Raw genomic sequence first — 11,990 nt, 5'->3', positions numbered from 1 at the left:
TAAGCAGTAAAATTGTAGAATTTTCAGCTTTATGTAAATATCGGTTTTGAAAATAAAACAAAAATGCCGAATAAAGCGATAGTATAATCAAATTAAAAATAAAATGTAATTCACATAATGGATAATGGATCTTCTTTTAATGAATGCCAAAAATGCCGTCTGTTTTGAGGCATGAGGGGCACGGAAATTATACCTTGTTTCTTTTGCTTAGGTACACATCTACAATTATCGCGTAGTTTACTAGGAATTCTAGTTTAAAATTTTCTTTAAGAAAATTATATTCTTTAAAATTTTTGTCGTTAATATAATTTTTATAAAAAAGTAATCGGCTGCCTCGTCTGAACTGTACCACAGATATATCGCAAAGCAAAGATATATCCGTTTTTTTTTATTAGATTTTTGTATATCCAGATTTCCAATTTAAAACATCTTCATTTTTCAAACAAACTACGATTTTTTTTTTCATTTGAATTTTCTACAGCCTTAATAAAATCGTTGAAGTCGTAAATATTTCCTTCATTTGTGATCTTCATGCTCTGTTCCACACCGTGATGAACTGAATCCGCACTCATGAAGGTGTGGCCTGTCTCAAAATATTTTAGGATACTTTGGGAGTTGGCAATCATTTTTGTATTTACCATTGTGACAAACATGGTAAATAAGCACCAATTTTTATTTTGGGCTGAGCAATTGTCTGTCTAATACAATACTTTAACGGCGTCTCTTTCTTCAACTAAACTCTACAATATGCAGATGCAACTTCCTCTGTCTTTCTTCCAGCCACTCTTTCATGCCACAAGACCGATATGTTTTTTTTTTACCGCTTCTACTTTTCTTGTCTACCATTGCTGCAAAGGTTAGAAGAAAAGCCACACGCCGTCTTGTAAAAAATGTCTTCTGGCTTCTGACATATTACTGGTTTATAACAAAAAAACGTTTATTTTAAAAACATATAAGTACCTACCGTCTTGAGCGGATACTTCTGCTTGTGTTACCAAGGACACTAAATATTTACCCCGTGAGGTAAACATGTTATTTAAACAGTTGGTGCACGCCACAAAATACAACACCTTACATACACTCCAAACTGTAGACTAAACAAGTCTAAGTACGGTCTGAAACTGCAAATTAAACTTTCTGCGTTATGCAATGTGTTTATTTTAACGGATATTAAATCAGGTGATGTTCAAGCAAATTTATGTCACGATATTATAATACAAACTTGGAATACAAATGTGAAGGAAAATAGCAGTATCTACTTTACTAAGTAGATACTGCCGTTTACATTCACATTAAAAATTGTGTTCCAAGTCTCTGTGTAGGCAAACAGCAGTAATTAGTTATTACGTTAGATACTGTCTGTTATCATCACATTGAGAGATTCTTTGTTAGTTACTGCTTTTGGCCATTGCTATTTCTGGTGTAAGTTGACTATCAATGTGCACCAAACCCTTTGTAGAAGCAAGAGCAGTTACTACTTAGGTATGATACCTACATTAAAATCTCATTTTTGACAAAAATGTCACTTACTGCCTGTGTAGGTCTATTGCTCTAGTGATGTCTCAGTAATTTGCTTTATAACGAATATTGCATCTGTACACGATCTTCCACTACGAAAACCCTGTTGTTCATCTGCTAAACTTATCCTCTAATTTATTAGCACTTATAGTATAATTTCACTATTTGAGAGAGTGAGTCATCATTTAAAGCCCCAGAAATGCGGAAAGCTGTTTGGGAATCCAGTGACGTACACTTACTTTTATTTTAACGTTAATTATATTTTATATTTCAAATATTAATGTTCGAAATAGGCCACAATATATTTATTTACAAGTTTTTACTGACGTTTCGATCTCTATATCCAAAGACCGCTTTCAAAGATATAAATGATAGTTATATTTATTTTATTTGTTTATTATTATATATTTTTATAATCTTATATTGTTTATTTTTTTTTTTCTATCTTTAAAAACGGAATAGAGATCGAAACGTCAATGTATTAAACATGTAAATAGATATATTGTGGCTTATGTCCAACCTTCTCCCTAAAAATACAGAATGCCACGAACAAGCAGCTATAGAAAAATAAATATATCTGTTATTTGTATGTTTGAAAACGGTCTCTTTATAGAGATCGAAACGTCCGTAAATTAAACATTTGAATAAATATATTGTGGCTTATTCCCAACATCATTTATAAAAATACAGAACGACAAGCGAAAAGCCATAAAAAATAAATAGTACTATCATTTGTATAATTGAAAACGGTCTCTGGATATAGAGATCGAAACGTCAATAAATAAACATATGAATAAATATTTTGTGGCTCATTCCCTACATTCCCCTAAAAATACAAAATGCCACAAACAAAAAGCTATAAAAAAGAAGTCATTTTGCAGAAAGTTTACTGATACCAACCGGCTGTCGCGGAAGTTACGCTAAAACGTCTTTTGACGTGACCCGTCCTTAAAGAGTTACACAATGAAATTTTTTTAAAACAAATTTTAAGACAGTTTCCACACCACCCCAGAGGTATGTCTTGTGGCGCGATACTTTTTTTAAATGGGTGTTCGCCAAGAGCCATATTCTCTTATTAAATAAAATGAACAAAACACTTAAACAGTATAAAACAAAACAAAATAAAATCCTATAAAACAAAATAAAATTCTATAAAAACAAAATAAAAATAATGTTTGATGTGTTTAAACACAAACACTATACACACTTACTATGTTCTCCTCGTTTTTTTTTTGTTTTTGGTTTTTTTATGCTGATGTTCTTATTAAACTATTAGAAAATATTATTCGCTGTCTAAACCTGAAGATGCAGTGCTGCTATCGCTGTCATTATCTTCACCACCTGGTGTAATTATAATTGGCTCTAGTAAAACTTTTATATAAGTGTCAAGTTCCCACATACGATGTTCTTCTTTAATTATGTGGCCTATACATTTAGCCCATTTCTCTGGAGTTACATGGAGGATTGCTTGAATCAAAAGTTTCTTAATTTCGTTTAATTTGAACGTTTTGTTATTGCGTGCTACTTCTCCTTTCACTTGCTCCCAGATAAGTTCAATGGGATTAAGTTCGCAATGATAAGGTGGTAGACGCAGAACTTTGACACCATAATCTTTTGCAGTTTCATCTACAGCATATTTAAGATATTCAATTTTCCTTAACCGTGCAATGTCAGGGAGCTAAATTTTGAGCATTGATTCTTCGTATGCAATCCCCTTTTCTGTAAGCCATTGTTGAATCCTCCCTTTCAATTTCTTTAATAATCACCTGTTTTTTTCGACTCAAATTGAAGAAAACCATCATCAAGAAACCCTGTATCACTTCCTATATGGGTGACGATTAAACGCCGTCCCTTTCCTGATGGAGCTTTTAATCCTGTATATCAGCCTTCTATAAATGCTTCGCGTTTACTTTTGACATTTAAATCTTGCCAAACTTTTCCAACTGTATGACCTTTTCCAACCTTGGTTAATCCAGGTTTCATCCAAATAATATATTTTGCATCCAGTGCTGCGAATTTTTCGTATTTCTTCTAAATATTTTCTTCTCCACAGAATAATTTCATTTTTTTCTAATAGCATACTTTTTCTGTTGCGTTTTACGTATCGAAAGTTCATTTCGTGCATGGTCCTGATTAAGACCCTACGAGATATCTTGGGTAAAGAGTCATCATTTTCGAGCTCTTGAGAAATTTTTTTCAGTGTTGGAATTTCACTCCGAAAATAAAATGAATGAATTTTTCGACGTATAATATTCCTTGTCTCGTCATCCAAAACAATGCTTTTCTTACCTCTAGTTTTACCTTTTTCTTGCTTTTTATTTTCCGATGTATTTTTAAGTACACGATAAATACAGCTAACGGATACTTTTGTTAAACTGCTACAAATGTCGACCGCTTGGCTAACGTTTAATGCCATTTTTCTGCCGACAATTCCTTCATAAACGTTTCGTATCATTACCTTCTCTTCGGACGTTAACATGTTCCGTCTCTTTTGCGGCTTTTCATTCTTGGAATCAACATCAGAATTTTGCTGTCTTCTCTTGGAACAACTCGGTTTTTCGTCCATTGTATTTCAATAATCTGGATACATACTATATATACAATAATTTCAAAGAATATAACTAAATATTTACTATAAAACGACAAACTATAACATTTTTATTATCAATAACACGTTTTATCAATACTACAATACAGTATTGATAAAACAGTATTGACAACAATAAGTTTACAAACTTATCACATAAAATATACTCACAAAAACACATGCACTATTTACCCATAGAAACACCAATGTTTTCTTAGTTCATTTCTTCGGCAAAAAATAATAAAAACTAGTTTTACTGCATGTCTGGATCCGAATTGTAAAACCCAGTTCCCTCGCTAATTCCAACATTGCCAAACGATTGAAAAATAATGTTTTAAAATATCGATTTTTATTTTATAAATTTAAATACGTAACGAAACGGGACATATAAATAAAATTTATTTTATTACAATTTTGTGCTTAATTTTTACTATTGAAAAATCATGTTTTTTGGTATTTTTATGACGGTAATAATCGCTGCGTGGAAGAATACAGGTTTTGTATGACCATAATTACTACTTGTGAAAAAGATTTGGCTACGCTGTACGACAACTCCTGGTCAGTTTTTCTATAGAGAAGCACAAATAAATATACTACTTTATATATTCTGTAATTTCTTATGAGGAAACGCAAATTGCAATCGAGAAAACAGGCAGTTTTCGAGGGTCGCTGTGTACATTTAAATTTGAGGATATTCCGCGTTTAAACTATGATATCACTCTTCTGAATTGAGGGTTTCTACTTTAGTGTAGTTTTCTGGCTTTTTTATCTCCTTCTTAGAATAGAAGAATTAGTTCGCTCGTTCTCTAGTCTTCCGGTATTTTATTGCGTTTTATAACTTTATTAATTAATGTTGTTAATTTTTTTATCATTTCTTCTCCACAATATAATAAATAGATAATAATACAAGGAAATCCTACAGTAAAAACCAAATATGTAACAAAAACTGTTTATTCAAGTTCAAAATACTTTAACAAAGAACTATTCTTTTCATAATCGATATCATTAAAAAAATTGTATTTTACATCACATCTTAAAACAGGTATTTTGTTTTTGTTCTAATTTATTACTATCACACGGATATTTAATATAAATAAAACAAAAACAAACCATGTTAGAGCCCATTTTGTAAGTTTGTTTTGCAGTAAACAATCTTTGAACCGGGCTTAATAATAAAATAAAACTTTTAGGCTACAAATAATCGGACATTTAATTATGTCACTTTATAATATAGTTAACACACTTCGCATGATATCTGCAGTTAATAAGAGTTTAATCTATAATATGATTTCATATTTATGAAGAGCAAATTTTATGGCACAAACAGTGCCGCCATCTAGTCAAACTTTATGTAGTCTTCCGAAAAGCACGCCGAGAAACAAGTAGATTCTTTGAAAATTATTGTGTAGATGGCTCTGATATATTCACAAGAATACATTATAATTATTATAATATATATTTTTGTATAAAAATAGGATTTGTTTGTGCTGGATATTGAAATAAGATGCCAAATGAGGCCAAAATAAAGGAGAATGAAGATGTGAAGGAAAGTGTATCTAGGAATAGGGCTAATATCAATTATTTGGGTATAGAAGATCTTAATGTTGATGAAATTAAGTCGATAAAAAAAATTTGCCAGCGAGAAAGATTCGCAAAAGATAAAATGTTAAAAAGAAAAAAAAAATACAATAAATGTACATCGCACAATTGGAAATAATCATTTGGATGAGAGTAGTCACAGAATGAATATGTTAAGATGGGTTAGGTTAGGTTCAGGAATATCTGACCTGAAAAAGAAAGATATTATAAAGTACTGTGTATTTAAAACAATCTGTATGAGGAGTGGTGTACCCTGAACGGTTTAGCACATACAGAGGCAGTAAAACGAGTTGGTAATCTGAAGCCAGTGTTGCTTTTGGAAGACATAAGTCTTGAAGTACAGTAATTCATGGAGAATTGAAAGATCTCTAGGCTTCTACTGCTACCAAAACAGAAAGCAACAACCTGTTTGCTTTCTATCATGCGAACTATATGACAGAACCCTACAGATAGATCGATGTAGTCAATGAAGAGTCAGGAGATCTGTCACCCAGGTAGTAAGTACCTACTGTTTCAGAAAGAACAGAAGTATTCTTAGAGTTACACGTGGTGACTGCTGCCTGATACACTGTTGGTTTGTGATGATTGAGTAGCTGAGGGGAATCAATTTGAAAGAGAACTAGTAAGCAGGTCACAATCAATCAATTGTCTGTTAGAACAGAAAATAATCCGCAGACATTTAAAGAAGATAGAAAATAATAGGAAGTAGACAAGATTAAGCATTAAGTTAAGAGAGTGTGCATGGTGGAGGGTGAAGTAGTAAAAGTTGGGCATGAAGAAAGAGTGAGAAGAGTGAAGTAGCACTCAGTGGAGCAAAGTGCAAGAATAAGAATGCAGAAGGATGCAAAGCCAACGTTAAGCACCTGTAAGGTAATCAGGGCGATAGTTAATGGTTGAGAAGGGTTTCTTTAGCATGTAGATCTCTGGCTTTGGCGGCAATGGTGACGGAACAAGATTTGCCATCTCGGAGTCATGCAAAAGTAATCCTGCATAACCCAGACTTCTTCTCTAGGACCGAAGTACATTTCACATGACTTTACATCATCCCTCATACAAGACGAAAAATCAGGTTTAAATATATCAGGTTGGATACTCCAGAATGGTACTAAAGATGCTGATGGTCAGTGAAACATGTCAAATTACCCCATGTATTGCATGAAAATTAAGCGTAATTTTGTTTTATGGTAATATCAGAAACCTGATGATTAAACTTTTCCCTAGCAGTGATATCATATCGACAGTGTGCATCACCAAAGACAAGTTATTAAGTATTTTACAATATCTTCACTATAATAGTCACTTAGTTAATATTGTGAAGATTACCTGAACAAGTAGCCTAGTTAAAATATTGACTTTTTTTGGTGGAGATTTTTCATTTTTCTATCTTCAAATATTGATAAAAATAAATTAAAGAACAAAAAAAGTGTTTTTTTTTTCATTTATCAATTGTCTATAGTCGGTAGTCAAAAAAGTACAATAATTCTCGAGAAGAAAAAAAATCTACCTCCAGTTCGCAATAAATATGGGTTTTCTTATCAGTGATACTAAAAAAAAATAGGTTTTTTGCAGCTAACCTTCACAATATTAATATTTTTCTTTATTAAAACATTAGAATAATTTAACATAACTTAAACATACACAAGTACCTTCTATTTTATTATATACATATACAATTCGCAACTTATATCCTCCAAACAGATGTTTAGGATACATTTTTGAGTAAAACGGCCACACAATACTTTTGTGTTTTAATAATTGTAATTTTTTATCATATCATCTTTGACTCAGAGCACTGTTTAACTAATTCAGCAGTGGAACTGTGAAATTGAAAACTTTAAATATGCAACATACTATACATTCACTTTTATTAACAGTCGAGGTGGTCGGGATCGTTGTTGTCGCCAATATATATGCAACAACCATTACATCAGTTTTTAAACAGTTAAAACTCTTTATTTTTTAACATCTGTTTGCAGGATATCTAAAACATAAAAGCTGTACACTAAATTATAATCACAAAAATCGAGAATCAGACTGTCTGTGTCGTCTGCTAATTGGTTTCATAAAACCAGTCTTTGCAATCTTTGTAACTATTCAAGGAGGATTTAACATACAGATCTCACGGAATTTTAAAGATAAAATTGAGAAAATGTTGTTTTGCGGTCTATGTAAAGAGAACACAAGAGTCAATTGTCACAATTAAGGCGGTGGCTCGAATAAGGGCCTATAGGCCTATGGGCCCATCTTCCGGAGAACACAGAATTGAACTCTTTATGTTGTTCTCTGTCAGTCTACCAATTTTTTCTACGATATTACGGTTTTTTACGGTTGGTACAACACTTTTTTAGTGAAGTGTTGGCACAGCTCAAGGACACTAAACACAGATGTTTGACTACGCACAAAATCTACCGTTGCCAAAGCTCAGGATAACAAAACAGTTCTATAAAAGACTTTAATTGATGTACGGATTCAATTTACACGTGTATAATGATGGATCATCATATGTATATTCCTTCATAGAATCTCAGTGTAAAAAGGGAGTAAGTAGTGTTGCTTCATTTATCTTTGACTGTATTCACAATAAATTAGCAGATTATCCTAATACCAAGCATATTGTTCTTCTATCAGATGCAGTTGGAGACCAAAATAAAAATCAGACTTTGTTACGGATTTCTTCTTGGATATCAAAACTATACAGAGTCGAAGTGACACATATTTATCCTGTTCGTGAACATTCCTTTAGTCAGTGAGACAGAAATTTTGGGGTTATACGACAGGCCTTAAAAAGAGTTCAAGATGTCGAGGAACCTAAAGTCTACCTAGAAAAAAATCGTACAGTGCAGACAAACTACTTCTTCTTTCTGCCTCAAACATACTTCCTCTACAATATGACTGAGTTTAAAATACAACAGTATCTCGTGCTGAAGTATAAACCTTGTGGGGCACTGGCTGCTTCTAAAACCTACTTTGAAATGTTTACCCCTTTTAAATATGTAAAAACGTTGCCAATTTACCTTACTCTTACACCTTTGTCTCGGGTTTCTATTAATCAGTCTAAAATAAAAGACGTGAGAGACTTGTTTCAGTACTTAAGAGAAGAGAGTAGAACCTTCTACAAACCTTTATTTCAAGAAAGCACACCGCCTGAAAAGGACAATAAGAGTAGTGCTGATGAATGTTAAATCTTTGAATGATTGTTTCTAAAAGTACATTTTTAGCAGATAGACTTTTCTTCTAGCTACCGCCTCAATTATTGCTTCTACAAAAAAGTGTTTTATGTCTCTATTTATCAGTTTTTATGTGTCGAATATTGCACTACAAATGTGTTTACCTTTTAAAAATGTAAACTTTGGAGTAGACCTACGTATACTCCAAACGTCAAGTAAAATTTCCTACTCTAAGGAGTAGACCATAGTACAGAGTAGAAATAGTATTTAAAAAGAAAATACTTTTCTTATCTCTATACTTTTCTTCCTACATAATAGCGGGTGTGTGGTGATAACTGTGACATCCTAGTGATTAAATCTATAGCAGAAATATTTTATTCTGCGATCTAGGTAGGTCTGTTTTCATTTTAAGGAAAAATACAATACTTTAAATATTTGTCAAAGCCTAATTTTTGAAGTAGTTCAAATGTACCATAAAATAGTAACAGAAATACAAAGACATCTTCTTCTATACTAACCAATGTGTGGCTACGACAATTGTGGCGGCTAGTAACTAAGGAGAAAGGAAGAATATTTCTTGGTTTGTGTCCGTCCAGGTAGGTTCTACCTCTCATTTTCATAAAAATCACTCAAAAAATAAGGCAAACCAGCACCAAGAATACTGGAATTTACAAAATTACTAAACTTCGTAAAATAAATAGCACTAGAAAAGTTACAAAATCATTGAAAATTAAAAAACTACTCATTTTGATTATTTGAACTCATATTTTCAACAACTTAAGTTATTATTATTAATTGTACTTTAAATAATAATGGATTCTAAAATTTTTTCATTATCTTGAAACATTTTCCGTGTTATTTCCCAACTTTAACCAACCATAAAAAAACTTTTCGTTTTAGAATATCCAGATCTTATTTCCAAACATGACTTTTGTGTTGCCTATATCTAGAATTTCTGTATCTTATGTACTTGACGTGTGCGTTTTGAGTTGTCTATAGCTGTATAAACAGACTTTTACTCATTTTAGGTAAAACCACAGCCAAGAATTTCCTCCTTGAAAGTAAAGATAATACAAAGACTTTTCTCTATACAAAACGTTTTTAATCGTCTTTCAGCATACTGAGAGGATTTGTTTTGCCAGCCCTAGGCGATGCATGAAAACCGGGAATACTGCTACTACTGGCACCTAAGAAAAATATAAATTTAGTCAAGTATATTATTTAGACATGAGGACACAAAATTACACAAATTAATTTCTTCTTTAAGCTTGATTTGCACACAAACAAGTTGCTAAAAATGTCATCAGATTCGTATTTTTGTTGTAGATATGTACTATGAAAGTTAATAGACAATCTAAATCTATATATAGTCACATGTTTATAAAAACATAAGGCCTATGTGTATCAAAAATAATTGTGTTTGTGTTTTAAATTTCGGTTTAAATTTATAAAGTAAGTTTTGTGATCTACAGTTAAGTCCATAGTTCTTTATCCTGCGTCATTAACACCTGGCGAGATAAAACACATACTTTTATCTAGCATCAATGTCTTGCACACATGAAACTAAAGACAAACCAGGTACCACCTGTTATTAAGTAAAGACACAAGTTATTTTTATGAACACTCTCATTCTACCTTTTGTATTTGGATGTGAATACATATAGTTCCAGCGTTAGATATCAGGACCGGGCCGTGCCGGGGTGCAAGGGGTGCGTGGCACCCGGGCGGCGCTCGCTTTGGGACGCAAAATTTACCCAAAAATATAAATATCAAAAAAATAAAATCAAAACGCCAAGCAAGCAAAGTGCAAAAAAAATAACTGGCCAAATAGTTGCTATCAAGAAAATAGTGCAGCCTTTATATTAGTATTATATTATTAATAATATTATATTATAACGGTTATCAGTTTATTGTGAATGGTAAGTTTATTTCAAATAGCTTTTCATTATTTACCTACATATATTAAATAAAGTTAAAGTAGTAAGGTAAACGTGAGGGATATGACGCGGTCGGGGATATGACGCGTTTTCAATATCTTTCAAATTCTGCATGTTCGCGCGGGTTTTTGGGAAACAGTAGTACCCACCATCGCCACCAGATGAAGCATGTCTAAGTTAGTGTATAGCGATCCGTCGTGGAGGGAGCTTTGGCGTTGTGTACACTTTTGCAGGTAAACACCAAGAAAATTTTATCTTAGTAATTTTAAAGTTTTGTAATTTGTCTTTTTTTTTTAATTTTTTGTTGCTTTAGTGTATTCTACGTTGTTGCGTATTCTTTAAACTTTTTTACTATTTGCATTTTTTTATTTTAAATGGCGTCAAGTAGGGGATATGACGCATTGTTGTTATAAGACGTATAGGACTTATTTTTCTTTTGTAAATATGCCTAGCTACAAGTGTGAGAACATGCGGGGCTGCTGGACTGAAGATAATCTTCGTGCTGCTTTCAAGAATGTTGCAGACGGCTCTTCAGTGAGGAGTGCAGCTAAAAAATATGAGATACCGGAAAAAACCCTACGATTCCGACTCAAAACAAAGAACAGCATTAAAGGTAAGCTAGGACAACCTCCTGACCTTGGCGTGGACGTAGAACAAAAATTTGTGCTTCATGTCAAGAGATTGCAGACTGCAGGGTACGTGCCAATAAGGGATGCACTTTGCCGAATGGCTTTCAACCTGGCTGAACAAATGGGCCGAGTTTCCTACGGCCATTTCAATGGCAAAAGATGTTAGAATCGTTAAAGCTCTTGAACAAACCAGGAAATATTTACAATGTAGATGAGTCAGGTTTGCAATTGAAGAACCCTCCGCAAGAAGTTATAGCGACCAAAGCCAGCAAGGCATTTTAAGTGCGGCAATCAAAAGAATAAGGAGAGACAGTGACAGTTGTTGCCTGGTGCAAAGGTGTATACAAACAATAAGTGTGGCTTGATAATATGCCTAACGGTTCTGAAGTGGTGATGGGTAGAAAATCAGCCTACATAAATGAAGACCTCTTAAAAAATTGACTGGAAAACCACTTTATTCCAAGGAAGGCAGCTTACATGCCTACTACTGCTCGACGGACACGGATCTCACACTAACTAGCCGGATATATTAGGGATAGCGCTGGAAAATGAT

General features: G+C 32.9%; 1 protein-coding gene across 2 annotated transcripts in view; it reads right to left on the bottom strand.

The window, feature by feature from the left end:
- Positions 1 to 5,040: 5,040 nt before the first annotated feature.
- Positions 5,041 to 11,990, bottom strand: part of magu (SPARC related modular calcium binding-like protein magu) — a 153,689-nt gene continuing 146,739 nt past the window's right edge. For both annotated transcript variants that reach the window (XM_072542640.1, XM_072542641.1), the window contains exon 9: positions 5,041 to 10,058. In XM_072542640.1, the coding sequence (XP_072398741.1) occupies positions 9,973 to 10,058 (86 nt within the window). In that variant the 3' untranslated portion in view covers positions 5,041 to 9,972. The remainder of the gene's footprint in view (positions 10,059 to 11,990) is intronic.

This window comes from Diabrotica undecimpunctata, chromosome 9 (genome assembly GCF_040954645.1).
Source record: "Diabrotica undecimpunctata isolate CICGRU chromosome 9, icDiaUnde3, whole genome shotgun sequence".
NCBI lineage: Eukaryota > Metazoa > Arthropoda > Insecta > Coleoptera > Chrysomelidae > Diabrotica > Diabrotica undecimpunctata.
This window is presented reverse-complemented; position numbering and strand designations above follow the sequence as displayed.